The sequence below is a fragment of the Carcharodon carcharias genome, chromosome 13 (assembly GCF_017639515.1).
Source record: "Carcharodon carcharias isolate sCarCar2 chromosome 13, sCarCar2.pri, whole genome shotgun sequence".
Lineage (NCBI taxonomy): Eukaryota > Metazoa > Chordata > Chondrichthyes > Lamniformes > Lamnidae > Carcharodon > Carcharodon carcharias.
In genome coordinates, this window is record NC_054479.1 from 84,356,991 (window position 1) to 84,375,804 (window position 18,814).

At 41.0% G+C, this 18,814-nt stretch overlaps 1 protein-coding gene across 16 annotated transcripts in view; it reads left to right on the forward strand.

The window, feature by feature from the left end:
* The window catches only part of LOC121285735 (nuclear receptor subfamily 2 group C member 1-A-like), a 116,793-nt gene that overhangs the window by 57,579 nt on the left and 40,400 nt on the right, over positions 1-18,814 (forward strand). For 8 of the 16 annotated variants that reach the window (XM_041202475.1, XM_041202477.1, XM_041202471.1 and 5 more), the window contains one exon: positions 14,540-14,656. The exons of 2 other annotated variants lie outside the window; for them this stretch is intronic. In XM_041202475.1, coding sequence (XP_041058409.1) covers positions 14,540-14,656 — 117 coding nt within the window. Of the gene's footprint in view, positions 1-8,047; positions 8,094-8,612; positions 8,661-12,611; positions 12,716-14,539; positions 14,657-15,116; positions 15,141-18,814 lie in introns of those variants that run through there. 6 more of the 16 variants (XM_041202484.1, XM_041202479.1, XM_041202478.1 and 3 more) reach the window with 4 other exon arrangements.

Sequence of the window (18,814 nt, forward strand, 5' to 3'; positions counted from 1 at the left end):
GTTTCTTTATGTAAAGTCAATGTACAAAATCACTTTATAACCGGAATTGTTACAGTGGGAATTATTCCAAAATCACCACTTGAAGGGTAGATTTTTTTCTGGGTAATGATTTGGCTAGTGGAGACAGTAATGTGGCAACAACTGTATTGCAGTAGGCAGTTGATCATGCTGACCTTGACCAACTTCAGAAAATTACTGTGGCCAACAATGAAATGCTTATTGACGATAACAAGCAATTGAAGGAAAACCTGATCAATGTAGAAAGCCAACTTTCTTGCGTAAAAGAAGAGCTTGTTAATGAAAAACGAGAATTGGTGAGATTAATGGCGAATCAGTTATGGAAAGTAGAACACTTGATGGAGGACTTGAAATGTCTAATCAATAAACTTGTAGAAGCAAATTTGATAAAGGTCGATCTTCATTTAAAACTTGATGAACTTCAAGTAGCAGAAGTCGCTATGAAATATTGTGAAAAATGCCTTGAATAGAAAAAGGAAGTACTGGTGAATCAGAATAGTTGGTTGAATGCAGAGTTAAAAACCAAAACTAATGAACTGTTAGAACTTCATCCAAAAAAGAGCAGTGAGATTCTTGAACTTCAAAGCAAACTGGAAAAAAGGAAAGAGATGTGCGGTATGGAGTGTCACAGTTCTTAAGTTGTTCCTGTGTATAAAAGCTCCTTGCTAAATTGTGGTTTGATTGAGTAAAGAACTGATCCAAGTAATATTACTGATGTATCAGCCTCCGTAATGGGTAGTACAGAAACTGCTAAAGTGCCTGCAGAATTTGAAATTAAGAATTGTCAACAACAAGGACTGAAATTGCAAAATGATCCTTCCAGGTTAGTACACAAGATACAGCAGTTGGAATTCAGGTAAGTGAACAGTTTGCAAAAGACCATTCAAAACCTGTAGAGAAGAGGCATAATATAGTTTGTGGATTATATGAAAGAGTTGAAGGGTTACGACGGACTATGAAACTCCAGAAGGAGAAAATAATTGACACTGGTCAGAGAAGTGGAAATGACCTGTTTGAAATGGGATTGGGAGGAACAAGATCACAAGTTAAAGATCAAACCAAGCAGGAGCACAAAACCCTTTGATGTGAACATAAGCATCTCAATAATATCCTTGAAAAGGTGAAAAGAGATTTTGACCAGAGAAGAAATGAGACGTTAATGCAGAGAAATGCCTTTTTGACTTTGCTAAATCGAAATGAGAATTTTTACCGCATTTGTGTTTGGTAAAGGAACTTGAGGATGGAATTATGCCTATAGCTAACGAAAAGGATGATTGGGTTGTGGACCTAAATGAAACATTCTTTGCTGAGTTAAAGACTGCAAATAAGAGGAAAAAGAAACAAAAGGGTTGAGTTATGACAATGCTAAGATGTGTAAATCCTACTTGTTCCATTTATTGACTTTGTTTTGCGTAAACCTTTGTAATTGTACGATAACGTGCAGTTGTGAAACTAGATGGAAAATTTATTTGTGTAGTATGTAATAAGCTAATGTTAGAGGTTTATGGTAAGCTTGCATGAGCAGATGTAAGGCCATTGTAAAGAAACCTTCACTGTTGTGAAGCTTTCTTTCAAGGAGGAATGTGTTAGGAATTAGAGTTTAAGTAAGTTATAGTTGTGTTGTGGATGTTAGGAATGAAGTTTAATATGTGTTTCTGTATTGGCGTGTTAAGAAAAGGGGAACTTCAGTTTTAGTTTCACTTCAAAAGATACCTGCATTTTAAAGAGGCATATGACTCTTGAAGGGGAGTTAAAACAAACACAAGGTAGAAAAAAACTGCTGTTGTCTAGCAACAGGGGTCCGCAGAGAGAGGTCTCACGCAGACACAGAAACTGAAAGTAGTTTGAGTTCATTTGGTCATCATGCTTGAAGGTGAAGGAAGCAGTTTGTCCCCCTCTAGCTGGCATACTAGCAGACCATTGATGAAAATAAGTCTAAGAATCTTAAATGAGTTGCTCTAAAGTTAAAGTGACAGTGAATGCCAAATGAGTTCTGGATCTCAAAGGAGATACTAAGTTGTCACCAATCTACTGGGGAAGGGGACTACAAGGAGCTGCCCTAAAGGAAAAAGAGGCCCAAGAAGCCCTTCAAGTTAATCCAAAGGAAAAGAACAGGAATCTGGAAAAGGTCCTGTTAAGTGAAGTTAAAAATAAGGAGTAGAGAGAAGGGCTCCAAGCTTAAAGACAGAAAGCCACAGGATGCATACTTAAAGTAAAATAAGCTTGCGAGAAGCCAGAAGATCCAAGGACACAGCCAAAGGTCTGAACTCTTTATTATGGGCATGTGAAACAGTGGTGTTCTGTTGGCATGGCTGAGCATTTGAGAGAGTCCATGGAAGGCAAAGCTTGAATTCACATGGCAATCCAGGGGAGAGGAACATCGGAAGGAGAGTTCAAAACCCTGGAGTTGGACTCTTGTGGAAGACGTATGAAGTGTTGTTTGGGAGAAGATTCCAAAGCGTGTTCTTGGAGAGTGGAGATTGGATGGAGGTCGGTATGACAAACGTCTGCGGGGAGTTGAGCGATCCATAGCATCTGTTTGGGGTGGCTTCTGTCACTTGGTTTCAGGGTGTGGTGTGGTGTAAATCTATTGATTTATATGGACTGTGTACTTAACTGGGAACATGAAAGAATAAGGTGGTTTTTGTAACTTGTGTTATCCTTACAAATCTTTATATATCTGTAAAGGTATAAGTGTGGGTGGAGGAGTATTATACTATAGTTAATCTTTTCTTGTTTAATAAATGTTTTATTATTTTGTTAAAAATGCAGCTGACTCCATTGACTCTGTTCATTCGCCATCCTCCATGTTTCTAAACAAAAAAATAAAACTTAGAATCTATCAAGCCGGGTTCCATCCTGGGATCTGGCTTATCCAGTAATAATGTCAGCTGGGATCATAACAGTGCCAGAGACCATAGTCCAGCAAGCACATTTAGTTTATTTTAAATAGCACTCAGTATGAACCAGAGGTATATATTCCAATGTTTTCCTTCATGTCAGTAGAACAAAAATACCTCTACTAACTCTCAACATAAACTGTTCTTGAAACAGTGACTCATTTATTTTCAAATTGTTACTGTGGAGCCAATGTGCAGCCCTGTATCTACTGGATCCAGATTGACTCAACTGAAACAAAATCAACCTCTAATATACTATTCTAAATCCTTCGCTGATGTATTGGAACATTGGGTATAAAGCATAGCTTATAACTATATTCCATAATGAGCCATTTCATTGGTTTTCGGTTACATAGGATGGTCGAATTGATTGAAATGGATTGATTCATAGATCTGTATCAAATACTTGACCTATTTAGCTGAGCTCCTGCCTAAGTACAATGCAATCTGATAAACCCTGTATATCAGGACCTTCCTGAACTGTGCTTGTATTGTAAAAAAAATTCCATAGAAGGCAGAACCATTATGGTGCGTAGGATGTACATTTTATTCAGTTAATAAGAGCACATCGTAGTCGCATTTAGCCATCCGACCCACCAGCAAAGCAGAATTCTTGTGTTCAAGAACGGCCCGGTAATTTCACCAAGTTAAACTGATTAATACAAAGTCACAATGTAACTCGATCCCATTGGACGGAGTGGACGCGGGACTCTTCCTACTATGCATCAACATTTGGAACTTCGTATTGCATATCATTAGGCCATTACATAAGAAACAAGAGCAGGGCTGGATCATTTGACTCTTCGAATCTATGCCACAAAAATATAATGAAATTTCACATTTAAAGACCAAGCAGGCATGTAAAGCAATTTAATACATTTACCTATTAATGTCTCTTATACCTTCAGGTTCTTTTATGTGAAACATTGTTTTATCCCAAAATACCATAATGAAAAGACAGAAGAAATCAAAGATAATGCGCCATAGCCAGACCAGTGCAACTTGTCACAAACCAAAGTATCCTGGTAAAATCAAGCAGCAAAAAATATTCATGTCCCTGAGCTTGTAGTTGGCACATTAGGAAACAGGTTATGTTCATGCATATAGGCAAAGCTATAATAATACACAGATTTTGTTTGTCCGTTCTTTTCTGATTGGTTGGTGGGTTGATCCTAACACATGCACTTGGGAGTGCATGAGGCATGTATTGTATTAATTCGGAGGGCGACAGGAAGCTGTTAAATTCAGACATCACAAAACTTCCCTGTTGCTATATTTCTTGTTTTGAATAATTTTATTGTGTCTCTCTATGTCTGGCCGAACACACTGCGGCCTGCCCGATGTGACTCTCCCATGTGATTTTCCCCTCTTCCTGCCCATCAGTACCAATGTGGTTGACTCTTAAATGCCCTCTGAAATGGCCTAGCAAGCCCCTCAGTTGTAACAAACCACTACAAAGACACAAAAAAGAATTGAAACTGGATGGACCACCTGCCATCGATCTGGGCACCAGAAACGACGATGGCAATCACAGCCCTGTCAACCCTGCAAAGTCCTCCTTACTAACATCTGGGGGCTAATGTTAAAATTGGGAGAGCTGTCTCTCAGACTAGCCAACAGCCTGACATAGTCATTCTCACAGAATCATAGCTTACAGGTAATGCCCCAGACTCCACTATCACCATCCCTGCATATGTTCTGTCCCACAGGCAGGACAGACCCAGCAGGGATGGTGGCACAGTGGTATACATTCGGGAGGGAGTTGCCCTGGGAGTCCTCAACATCAACTCCAGTCCCCATGAAGCCTCATGGCATTGGGTCAAACATGGGCAAGGAAACTTCCTGCTGATTCCCTTAGCTAATGAATCAGTGCTCCTCCATGTTGAACATCACTTGGAAGAAGCACAGAGGGTGGCAAGGGTGCAGAATGTACTCTGGGTTGAGGATTCAATGTCCATCAACAAGAATGGCTCAGTAGCACCACTACTGACCGAGCTGGCCAAGTCCTAAATGACGTAGCTGCTAGACTGGGTCTGCGGCAGGTGGTGAGGGAACCAACAAGAGGGAAAAACATACTTGACCTCATCCTCACCAACCTGCCTGCTGCAGATGCATCTGTCCATGACTGTATTGGTAGGAGTGACCACCGAACAATCATTGCAGAGACAAAGTCCCACCTTCACATTGAGAATACCCTCCATCGTATTGTGTGGCACTTCCACCGTATTAAATGGGATAGATTTTGAACAGACCTAGCAAATCAAGACTGGGCATCCATGAGGCGCTGTGAGCCATCAGCAACAGCAGAATTGTACTCGAACACAATCTGTAACCTCATGGCCTGGCATATCCCCCACTCTACCATTACCATCAAGCCAGGGGATCAACCCTGGTTCAATGAAGAGTGCAGGAGGGCATGCCAGGAGCAGCACCAGGCATACCTAAAAATGAGGTGTCAACCTGGTGAAGCTATAACACAGGACTACTTGCGTACCGAACAGCATAAGCAGCAAATGATAGACAAAGCTAAGCGATCCCACAACCAATGGATCAGATCTAAGCTCTGCAGTCCTGCCACATCCAGTTGTAAATGGTGGTGGACAATTAAACAACTCTCACTGGAGGAGGCGGCTCCACAAATATCCCCATCCTCAATGATGGGGGAGACCAGCACATCAGTGCAAAAGATAAGGCCGAAGCATTTGCAACAGTCTTCAGCCAGAAGTGCCTAGTAAATGATCCGTTTCGGCCTCCACTGGAGGTCCCCAGCATCTCAGATGCCAGTCTTCAGCCAATTCAACTCCCTCCACGTGGTATCAAGAAACAGCTGAAGGCACTTGATACTGCAAAGGCTATGGACCCTGACGATATTCCAACGAAAGTACTGAAGACTTGTGCTCCAGAACTTGCCACTGCCCCCCTAGCCAAGCTGTTCTAGTACAGCTACAACACTGGCACCTACCAGCTATGTGGAAAATTGCCCAGCTATGTCCTGTACACAACAAGTAGGACAAATCCAACCCGGCCAATTACCGCCCTATCAGTCTACCCTCTGTCATCAGTAAAGTAATGGAAGAGGCCATCAGCAGTCTTATCAAGTGGCACTTGCTTAGCAATAACCTGCTCATTGATGCCCAGTTTGGGCTCCTGACCTCATTATAGCCTTGGTTCAAACCTGGACAAAAGAGCTGAACTCCCGAAGTGAGGTGAGAGTGACTGCCCTTGACATCCAAGGCAGCATTTGACCGAGTGTGGCATCAAGGAGCTCTAGCAAAACTGGAGTCAATGGAAATCAGGGGGAAAATTTTCTGCTGGTTGGAGTTATACCTAGCACAAAAGAAGATGGTTTTGGTTGTTGGAGGTCAGTCATCTCAGCTCCAGGACATCACTGCAGGAGTTCCTCAAGGTAGTGACCTAGGTCCAACCATCTTCAGCTGCTTCATCAGTGACTTTCCTTCTATCATAAGGTCAACTGGGGACATTCGCTGCTGATTGCACAATGTTCTGCACTATTCACGATGACTCAGATACTGAAGCAGTCCATGTCCAATGCAGCAAGACCTGGACAATATCCAAGTGGCAAGTAACACACATGCCACACAAGTGTCATGCAATGACCATCTCCTATAGGAGAGGATCCAACCATTGCCCCATGATGTTCAATGGCATTACCATCACTGAGTACCCCACTATCAACATCCTGGTGTTTACCATTGACAAGAAACTGAACTGGACTAGCCATATAAATACTGTGGCTACAAGAGCAGGTCAGAGGCTAGGAATTGTGCACTGCGTAACTCACAGCCTGACTCCTCAAAGCCTGTCCACCATCTACAAAGGCACAAGTCAGGAATGTGATGGAATGCTCCCCGCTTGCTTGGATGAGTGCTGCTCCTACAACACTCAAGAAGCTGGACATCGTGCAGGACAAAACAGTCCGCTTGATTGGCACCACATCCACAAACATTCAATCCCTCCACCACCGATGAGCAGTAGCAGCAGTGTGTACCATCTACACTAACAGCACTGTGGGTGTAACTACACCACATGACCTGCAGCGGTTCAAGAAGGCAGCTCACCACCACCTTCTCAAGGACAACTAGGGATGGGTAATAAATGCTGGCCCAGCCAGCAAAACCCACAATCCACGAATTAATTTAAAAAAAAACTTTCTCCCCTGGCCCTTCGCCACAGCTTCTGATAGCGGTGGGGTTGGAGAGCAGCTGGTGAAGAAAATAAGCGATGGAAGGTAAGCAGAGCCCAACAACAAAGTTACTCTGGTCGGGATTAGGGAGGAGAGTTGGCATGAGGGAGTACGGTTGGTGGTGGTGATGGGGGTGGGGTTTGGTGAATTTATATTCATCTCGAGCATTTACTTCCCATTCAAAATTCTCATTCAACTTTCCTCCAGGGTCTTCTGGATCAGTGTATTCCACATTCTGGTGCACCTTGGTGTGCTAAGTTTTTCTAGATTTATTTTTAACCATTATCCATGCTATTGTTGCCTCCACATTTGATTATCCAATTGCTTTTCTGACCATCCTCCTATCTTCCACCTTCAGTGAACTGGAGTTCACCCATTTCTTTGTTGCCTACATCCTAACCTGCACTAAAAGCTGTTTACCAATTACCCACATGCTCACAAATCTACATTGGCTCCCAGCCCATTTGTGCCATGATTTTAATAACTCTTGCCCCATGTTCAAATCCCTCCATGGACTCACCTCCTTTTATATCTGTATAGGTATACAACTGTCCAGGAATTTCACGTTCCTCCAGCTCTGACCTCTTGTGTATCTCCCTTTTCCCAACCGTTGGCGGCCATGCCTTCCCCTGTATTGGGCCCTAATCTTTGGGATTCCAACCCTAAATGCCAGCACCATGTAGAGTTGGACATATAACGCTGTTCCTTCATCAGGACTGGATTAAAATCAGAGTTCCCCAACCAATGCTAGGGAAGGGTGTAGTAAATGCAACCTGTAAACAAACTTTTAAAAACAATGTATATCACTTGTGATGAAGCCTAGAACCTTAGCCTTTTGGTAACCTTTTGCATCTGTGCACTTTTAAAGGCTATATCAGGACACCAAGTGCCCTTTTTAATGTATCTCATTTGCACTTCCCTTTAGATTATACTCCTTCCATATTATATCCAAAATTACCATCTCCTAAATTGTAAGTATTCTCACACTCCTCTTGGCGCAATGTCTTTGCTAACTGAGGTTCTTTTAAAATAATCGATTGCAATACTTGTATATTTGTAGCCGCTGAGGTATGAGTTTTAAGGTTCCTTAGCACATAACTAATGCTTTAATTCTGTTGATCCTGTACAGATCATAAGGTCTTTAGAATTAGATTTCCTGGAAAGAAAATGAACCACTCAACCTGTTTACTTAGGCAAAATCAAGAGATAATTTGATTCTTGAATGCTCTACCAAAATTGGCCATTTCCCTTAAGCACAGGTCATTTTCTGCCATCAGAAATTACTGACTTCTTTTGAAAAACGTAATTTTTTTTGGATGCTCAAGATTATACATGAGCAACTTGTGAAACTTGTGTCCATTTAAGTGTGCATTCATACATCTATTTTATAAAACTTACACAATTATGGGTACATTCATATAAAAAATTTAAATTTGTTGTACAGCAAAATATACAATCACAATTTTATAACTCTACATTCCCATGCACAGTTATTGATCATCACTGGATGTCATGACGAGATGGTGTCCAGGCTAGAGGTGAGTTGGAATATTTTGGCAAGCATTTGTGAGCCTGGGGTCTGAGACAGGATTTTTTTTGAGCTGAATCTCGGGGTTTCATAATGGCTTGGATGGTGGACAGGGGTCCTGGATATAGGAGGTCCTGTTGTTGCTTTTTCGTGGCCAGTGAGTGGATTGCTGTGCTGAGAGAGCAGTGTGCATACAGTGAGTCTCCAATGATGTGCTCCAAATTGCCTGGTATTTCAATTTCAGGCAGAAGCTAAACATGAATCATTTCAGTCAGCAGGTGTTCAATATGTGTCTCAGGGAAAAGGCTGACCATTGAGTCGAAAGAATTTCAAACCAAATTAGAAATTGTTCCAGATGAATGACGACAAACCAGCTGCTGATTGTATTGGACATGGTGGGATTGCTGATCTTTCACAAAATGTAAAGCTGCCTCAGAGTCTGCAGTAAATTGTTTTTGAGATAGTGAATTCCTCATAAAGTGAGCAATTAAGCCAAAGAATTTTTGCAGCTGCAATGAGGCGAACACTAAGGTGGTGGAGGTGGAACCATATCTCCTAGCTTTCCCTTGATTGCATAATCAGAATGATGTACTGTAGTTTGACATGTTAGTGTTAAAGAGTTAGATTTTTATTAAGTACATATTTCCATTAAGTTTCATTCTGGGGATGCTGTTAAGTGATCTGACTATCAAGGCTTTTTGTTCAAATAACTTTGAGCAATAGCACTTCCTCTTTTATGCTTAACAATTGCTTCATAGGCTAATCTTGTCTCTGATGTGATCGTTGTCACTCTTTTGACTTCTGAATCTGATTGGCTGGGCAAAAAATGATTTTGGATCTGGTTTTCATCCAATCAGGAGTCAGCTATTATGTTGGTTCCTTCCTCTGCACCCTAGAGAGAAAGTAGATATTAGAAATTTAAAAAAATCAGTTAACAGAGTATTGCATGGCAAAAGAAGAAGCTTGCATTTAAACAGAACTTAAATCACTTATTTTGGATCATCCTAAAAGCGCTTCATGTCCATGAATCACTTTAAAGTGCCGTTAATATGCTTTAACTTTCAAAGGGAATGGGATAAATTCTTGAGGGAGTTAGCCGTGTCATGGGATAACTGCAGGGAATTCATTGGATAGTTTGTCAAAAAGACAGCATAAACACGAAGGACTGAATGACTCCTGTGCTGCAAAGATTCAATGAACTCGATGCTCTTACTTTAATTAGTGCTACGGTAAAGCTTTCACCTGCACTGGGCAAACTGGGCCTTGGTTTAATATCTCATCTGAACGAAGGGTCTGAGAAGATGGGTCAAGCAAAAGTGACTTGGAGGTCTTGGGACCCCTGGAACTGCCCGCAGCCTATTGATTAAACCTCCTTTTGCAGCCATTCTGTGTTTAATGCTTCAGCTGCCAAAAAAGTAACTAGTCATATCCAGGATGCAATTAGATCAATGTTTAAACTTTGGGTTTTTATTTGGAAGGGGAAAATATCTGGATCTACTGAAGCAGTGAACTGTTAACTTTCACTGGAAAACGTGTGAGGATGGAATCTGGGTGAACAGAAGATCTGGCTCTGCTCTGTAGGAAGGAAGTATTTGAGGGGTGATCTTTCAAGGTGTAGAATTTATTTTCATGGTTATTAGCTTAGGGAGAAACTCAGTCAACATTGAAGGTTCGATTGGGTAGCAGGATGAAAGTAAAGGGGTGTGGAAATAGGGTGTGTGAATGTGATTAGGAATATTTGCTCAAGTAGAGAATAAATACTGAAAACAGCATTACTGTGTTGTGACTTCTATTTCTGTGTATGCATGTGTCACTAAGTGTTGGCAAGCTATTTGGCAGTGAAGCCACTTCAGCCAAGCCTGATGCCCTTGCCCAAAGTATATTGCACGCACTTTTTACCAATCACTGGATAACCATTGCGTGTTGGAACTTTGGCTGATTATTCTATCATCCAAGAACCAATTTGACGTCTCTGTACCCACTAAATGGGGCATTAGGAACAAAAAAAAGGGAGAAGATTGGTGTTGCTGGATCATTGTTCGTTTGTGTCCAGGAAGTGGAAGCTCCTGCAGACACAGGCATGAGCTTCACTTAAAATATTCTACTTTGGCAAAAGTGACATCACTTTGATGTCCTTTTCATATTTCAACCTTTTATGGGGCTTGACAGGGTATATGCTGAGGGCATATTTTTCCTCATGGAGGAATCTAGAACTAGGAGTCACAGTTTAAAAATAAGGGGCCTTCAATTTAAGACTGAGATAAGGAGGGATTTCTTCTCTGAGAGTCATTGACCTTTAGAATCCTCTTCTCCGAGTGGAGGCTGGTTCATTGAATATATTAAAGGCTGAGTTTGACAAATTTTTGTTCTACAAGGGAGTCTAGGGTTATGTGGGGAGGCCAGAAAGTGGAGATTAAGACCACCATCAGATGAGCCATGATCGTATTGAATGGCGGAACAAGCTCGAGGAAGCAAATTGCTTAGCCCTGCTCCTATTTCTTATGTTCTTTACGCTCTAGGGCCATATATTGGGCACCTGAGGTTGCTAGACTAAGCCTTTCAATATGGAGGTGTTTAAATGAACAACAACAACTTTTGGGTGTGATTTTAAACTTTTTTACGCCTCCAGTTGTATTATTGTTGCTTTGACATGGGCAATTACTGTTGAACAGGCTTTGTAGGATGGTTTTTGGGGCATCTAATTTTTCAAATATCCTATCTCTAGATAAAATGGGGGTATGCTTTGGTATTCCTTCATTTATTGCATTGATAAAGAAGAGGAGGAGCATAGAAAGATACCAGGAACTTGACATTTCAGTACAGAAAGGAGTGTAATTTCAGCCCACCGCTCTAATGCCAGTAGAGATGAGCTAACTGGCCAAAGGAATCCTGTGTGAATGGGTTCTGATTCATCTAGGTAGAAGTGCCTGCTGCAATCTGCACATCCAGATTGCTGTACAAACATGGTGCAGTCTAGTTTATTGCAGTCAGTATGTATTGCTATTCTATGGGGGGGTAGCAGGGGAACTAAGTTGGGAGGGGGTTCTCCAAGAAGACCAAACTCTTTTTGCACACACATTGGGCAAGATAACATTCACTTAGCCACACTCATGAAGCCTGAATACTTTTGTCCAGTGTGTTGGGTTTCCTTTGACACGGAAGGACGATAACTGAGCAGAGACTGTTATCAGTTTGAATTGTTTTTGAACCACTCCCCCACCGACCCCCTTCCACAAGTGCACAACCCCAACATTGGTTATTGCTGTGATTACTTGGCTACTTAATTTGCTTTAATTGCCAGGTATTTTGTATTTTAAATGTTATGCTATGAGCAAAGACAAACTTACATCTGCAGGGTAAAAACTCATTCAGTTTTGTCTTATGCAGTTTCACGATTGACATTTTATGATTGGATAGGTTGGAATACTAATGTCTTTCCTTTGATTGACCTTTTCATACAGCTGGTCGTGAAAGAATATTGGAAAGGAATGTATTGAATGTTATTGCATCTGCTTGTTTCAGCTACTTTGACTCAATGTTGGGGCTGTTATGACTTTCTCTTTCACCTGGTGCAGGAGTATTTGAATGAACAGTCCTTGTCTTCCTCACAAGGCTCGAATTGCAGTTGTGGTAATTGGGGTGTCTGATAAGTCATAAGAAAACCTCTACTGCTAATTGGAGATTTCACTGCTGTTTAAGAATGTGAGCTTGATGTTAAGCGTAGGCATAATCTCATGAGTTTAGGAGGAAAATGCGTTTGTTTAAAAAAAGAGTAGAAGCAAAGAATGCAATAGAGGAAGAAAGCATACTGCTGTGGTGCTTCCACAAGATAAAACCTGAATAATAATGCATTACTCAAAAGTAATTTCAATTCAATTACACATTTGAATTAATTGGTTGCTAATGAAATAATTAATTTTACCCCTCCTGTTTTTAAAGCAATTTTTCTTTCACTCTTTAGGCATGCTAAAAAGCAGCAAGTATTAAGCCATCAATACCGCTTTTGAATTACAGTAGCATTTTTACTTCTGTAAAAGCTGAGAGCATTGTGAGGACAAGTAGAAGGTAAACTTTTCTGTCACTTTGAAAGTGGTATTAGGTCATTTGAGTTTACACTTTGATTACCATACTGGTGTGGCTATTACAGCTGTAAATCAATATAATGCCTGTAGACATGTAGAATGTTGCATTTATATTGCAATTCAGACTCCACTGCAACCCATAGGGACAGTTTTGTACTGCTTTGTTTTTATACCATTGGCTCTCAGAACAATACAGCATGGGAGTATTTCATGTTAACTTTCTCCACAAACACATGCATTTCTGCATTTTTTTTGTGTAGTTAAAAATCCACAATTACATTGTCCGCCCCTGAATTCTTCCTGACATAATATGGGGACAGAGAGCTAGGGGTTTACTTGAAAACTGGGTCCTATTTGGTGTGCTTAAGTATATCCATGATTGAAGGGTTGGTGTTAGACAGATTTCTGACGACACCCTATAAACTGTTGTTGAGAGTGTATTCAAAGATCTTGATGATTGCCTTTTCAAAGATCACTTCAGATGTTTGACCTTCTTGTAGTGATCATTTTGTCGTAATTTGAGTTGTAATGTATTTTCCAGTCTCTAGGCAAGGTGGCAGTAAGTGGTTGTTAGCAAACTGATGTTGACTTCAATTGGGCATTTAAAACATTCCCTACCCCCTCCCCATAATTCTAATGTAATTTACAGTGCCACTGTAGGATCTTGCAAATGCTAGAGTATATTCTGGTAACCAAGAGTGTAGAAGCTTAAAATATTCATGAAGGATGCACTGAGCTCAGTGCCAGTGTACAAATGAGATTATTTACTATTGAAAATTTCTGCTTTTATGAGCTGTAGCTGATCAGGTAGCGGTCACGCTTAAGCAAAGTAGTGCACTTAAACTAATTGGGATCTTTAGTTACTTCGCCATCAGAGCTCCCCGACTCAAAACAAATGCTTTTCTTGTTGTAGTAAATGTGTATGTCATTTGACGTAGGTTTTGAGAGATTGCAAATGGGAGGATGGGGTATGTACCTGCCAAGGAGGGGCTGTGTCTCCTTATTAATTTCTGTTTCGTCTCTGTGAGAAGCCGTGCTGCTTATGTCTGCCAGCCTGTGATGGCATCAACAAACTATTCCACAAGAAATCCTTCATCTTTTTCAGTTCTAGAGGCCTCTGAGCAGGAACATTTTAGTATTGGTTAAACTCCTTGTTCTGTTATGTCTCTGGTGGAACTTTCCCCATGCAGAAGTTGCTGCTGGCGAGCCAGTTATTTTCAGCTGAGTGATTGGGATGAGCAACAGGCTGCCTGACAACTGCTGCTTCTGATGGAAGATGAAACACTGGGTGCTGGATGACACTGTTGCATCCGCCCCTGTCACCCCAGTGCTTCACTTAGCGGCCTGATGAAAACAAAATGCTGAATCCCACTGCCAGCTGGAATAGGTGTATTGAGGTGATGAGCAATGATGGGACTCCAACCATCTATTTGGGAGGCAGGTGGTCTCCTAACAATGTTACTATACTGCACCAAATTGTTTAATTTTTTTATCATTTTGGGCATAATAAAATTAGAGCTAGGTCATTCAGAAGGAAAATCAGAAAGCACTTTGCCTTTGCAAAGGGTAGTGGAAATCTGAAATTCTTTTGCCCTAAAAAGCCAAAGATGCTGGGACAATAGCAATCTTCAAGAGTGAGGTAGCTTTTGTTTGCTGAAGGTCTCAAGTGCTATGCATCAAAAGCAAATAAATGGAGTTGAGGACAGGTCAGATGTGATCTAATTGATTGGCAGAACAGGCTTGAGAGGCTGAATGGCCTCCTCCTGTTGGTTTTTTTTGCTAAACAGCTGCTTTATGTCCACAACAGGTTCATATGCATCAAGTGTCTATGGCTGGAAGTCCACCAGTCTCCTTGGCTGAACAGGCTCAAGTAAAGCTCATCACAATTACTGATGATTTAGTTCAGCAACTAGCTGAGCAGCAGGTATAGTTTATTTGTTACAGCTATTTGCTGGAAGTGATTATAAGTCAATTACATGCACAGTAGTTGCTACTGCATTGTGATTTTGCCTGTCAGATAAAATTTATAAGATTTTGTTTTTTTTTATATAGACTTCAGTCATCTCGATCAAGATTTATGTTAGTTTAGGATCCTTCAATAGAAAAATGTTCAGCTTTATTGCAAGCTCTTGCACAATTTTAAGCTTGAGAAAAATTTATGAACCAAGTCAACAGTCACCTAACCTTAAAGTGGACACACCATATGCTTTTCTTTTGATGGAACTATGCAGAAAGAACAAGATCATTTGCTAGATTGTGACCTGAACTTTGAATGTAAAAAGAGAAATGCATACCTGATTTTGTCCTGCATGTAGACATTGCAGGAGAACACCAAATTGAAATAAGAAAATACACTTTATCTGTATAGTAAAACCTACTTGTATGCAACCCATGCATCCCATCAATAGGTACAATAGCATCAATACAACGTCCATTTGTATGTATGTCTGGATGCCTTTTGCATGAAACAAATCCTCATTAGTGTTAAGTCGGTAACAAAAATTAAAGTGCAGTTTTCCAATATCCATTAATTAGTGTTTTTTAACTCTCTGAAGCTGTATTACTCTTTTCCTATCAACACTTCAAAGTGTTGCGTTGTCCAGAATCCAGTTGGCTGTTTTTGGTCTTTATGCTCAGAGCTTTATTTGAAATCTGCTCTGAGCATTGTTCTTCCACATAAGACTTCACCCAACAGATGAGAGAAAGATGACAACAACTGCTAAAACAAAATCTTCTACCATCATATCTTTTACCTGGGTTGCCTTAGAAGCAGTTTCCATGCAATCCATTGCAGACATGGATGCTTTTTGCATGGTTGGAAAAAAATGTAATTCCTGAAAAAACACAAAACAGCTTACTGCAAGTTGGAACCTGTGAATTCTTTGTGTTGGCTCCTTATGGAGCAACCCGAACAAGTAAGGCTAATAAACTTGAGGGCAACATTCACCAGTGCGTTTACTGGCAGATCTCAGTGTTTAATAAATGTACACATGAGACACATGATTACATTTTGAGATTTTTACCTATTTGATCTAGAAGTGATTTTCAGGTTAATTTATATTCTGTTATTATGAAATTAAATTTGTTTTGCTGGGGGTTAAACCTTTGTGGCATACAAATTGTCCAGAATGTTGATTCATGCCTCTAACTGAGGTACCAGACAGTAGTTAACAGAATTGTGTGTCTTAAACATTGTCTCTTAAACTTGAGACAAGCGGGAGGTTGTTTGCATATTCCAGAGAAGTTTATGATTTTGAATTAGTTTCGTTCATTAAACTAAGCAGGGGCCTAGCTAAGCAGATATTAAAATTACCTTGACTCTCTATACGAGATGCTGGATTTTGTCAGCCAGTCCACCACTGGCTATGTAAGAAGACAGTATGCTGAGAGTTTAGAGGCTGGAATATTGAGGGGTAGAGCAGATTTGCTTTTAATTTTCTGACTACGGTCCCAAATCCTAGACTTCCCCAACTAGCAGAGAGAGTTTCTCCTAATCTCCCCTACCCGTTCCCTTTGCTACTTTGAAAATTTCAAGCAAATTGGCCATAATCTTCCAGGAATACAAACTTAGTTTGCATAATCTTCATAATCTATGTTATTCTGGTAAACCTATGCTGTGCTTCCTCCAAGGCCGATATATCCTTCCGAAGGTTCTCAACTACTCGCAATACTTCAGGTGTGGCCTAACCAATATAGCTGAAACATGACTTCCTACTCGCCTTGTATTCTAGACCTCTCGATATAAAGGCCAGCATTCCGTTAGCCTTTTTGATTACTTTTTATCCCTGTTTGTGACACTATGTACTGGACCCCCAAACCTCATTAGACTGCTGCTGTTTCTAGCTTTTTACCTTTTAGGAAACACCCTGTTCTATCATTTTCAGGTCCCAAGTGAATAACCTCACATTTGCCTATCTTGAAATCTGTTTGCCACAATTTTGCCCATTCATTAATCTATCAATATCTCTTTATAATTTTAAACTTTCATCTACATTGAACAAAGATAGGTGGTGTTATAAGCATTGGCAAACTTGGATATGTGGTTATCTATAAGACCATAAGACATAGGAGCAGAAATTAGGTCATTCGGCCCATCGAGTCTGCTCCGCCATTCAATCATGGCTGGTAAGTTTCTCAACCCTATTCTCCTGCCTTCTCCCCGTAACCTTTGATCCCCTTACCAATCAAGAACCTATCTATCTCAGTCTTAAATATACCCAATGACCTGGCCTCCACAGCCTTCTGTGGCAATGAATTCCATAGATTCACCATTCTCTGGCTAAAGAAATTTTTCCTCATCTCTTTACTCTGAGGCTGTGCCCTCAGGTCCTAGTCTCTCCTACTAATAGAAACATCTTCCCCACGTCCACTCTATCCAGGCCTTTCAGTATTCTGTAAGTTTCAGTAAGATTCCCCCTCATCCTTCTAAACTCCATCGAGCATAGACCCAGAGTCCTCAAATGTTCCTCATATGTTAAGCCTTTCATTCCTGGGATCATTCTCGTGAACTTCCTCTGGACCCTCTCCAGGGCGAGCACATCCTTCCTGAGATACGGGGCCCAAAATTGCGCTCAATATTCTGAATGTGGCCTGACAAGAGCCTTATAAAGCCTCAGCAGCACATCCCTGCTTTTATATTCTAGTCCTCTCGAAATAAATGCCAACATTGCATTTGCCTTCCTAACTACCGACTCAACCTGCAAGTTAACCTTAAGAGAATCCTGGACTAGGACTCCCAAGTCCCTTTGCACTCCAGATTTCTGAATTCTCTCCCCTTTTAGAAAATAGTCTATGCCTCTATTCTTCCTACCAAAGTGCATGACCTCATAATTCCCCACGTTGTATTCCATCTGCCACTTCTTTGCCCATTCTCCTAACCTGACCAAATCCTTCTGCAGCCTCCCTGTCTCCTCAATGCTACCTGTCCCTCCACCTATCTTTGTATCATCTGCAAACTTAGCTAGGATGCCCTCAGTTCCTTCATCTAGATCATTAATGTATAAAGTGAAAAGTTGTGGTCCCAACACTGACCCCACTAGTCACCAGCCGCCATCCTGAGAAGGAACCCCTTTTCCCCACTCTCTGCCTCCTGCCAGACAGCCAATCTTCTATCCATGCTAGTACCTTGCCTCTAACACCATGGGCTCTTATCTTACTGAGCAGCCTCCTGTGCGGCACCTTGTCAAAGGCCTTCTAGAAGTCCATTGGCTCTTTTTTGTCTAACCTACTCGTTGCCTCCTCAAAGAATCCTAACAGATTTGTCAGGCATGACCTCCCCTTGATGAAACCACGCTGACTTTGCCCTATTTTATCATGCACTTCCAAGTATTCTGAAATCTCATCCTTAATAATGGATTCTAAAATCTTACCAACGACCGAGGTCAGGCTAATCGGCCTGTAATTTCCTGTCTTTTGCCTCACTCCTTTCTTAAACAGGGGGGTTACATTAGCGATTTTCCAGTCCTCTGGGACCCTCCCTGACTCCAGTGATTCCTGAAAGATCACCACTAACGTCTCCACTATCTCTTCAGCTATCTCCTTCAGATCATCCATCATCCAAATGTTAATGAATACAGTGAATAACAGAGGCTTCAACACAAATCATTGCTGGACACCACTAGTCACATCTTGCCAAGTAGAGTGAGTACCTGCTCACTATCCCTACTCTCTGTCTCCTTCTGCTCAGCCAATTTCCTAACCAGGTCAATAATTTACCTTCAATTCCATGAGCTTCAACTTTAGCCCACAATTTTTTTTGTGAGGGACTTTATCAAATGCCATCTGGAAGTCCAAAAAAAAAACATGCATGGACATTGTCCTGTCCACTACTTTAGTTATCTCTTTTTAAAATCAGATTTATCAGTCATACCGTGCCCTTTGCAAATCCAAGCTGGCTCTCTGATCAGCTGAAAAATTTCAAGGTGTTCAATCACCCTATCTTTATTTATAGACTCAAGTTGTTTTCTAGCAATAGATGTGAAGCTAACACATCTGTAATACCCTGGTTTCCCTTAGTCACTTTCTTAAATAGTGAATGACAGACACAATTTTCCAATCTAATGTAACAGTTCCCATTTAGAAA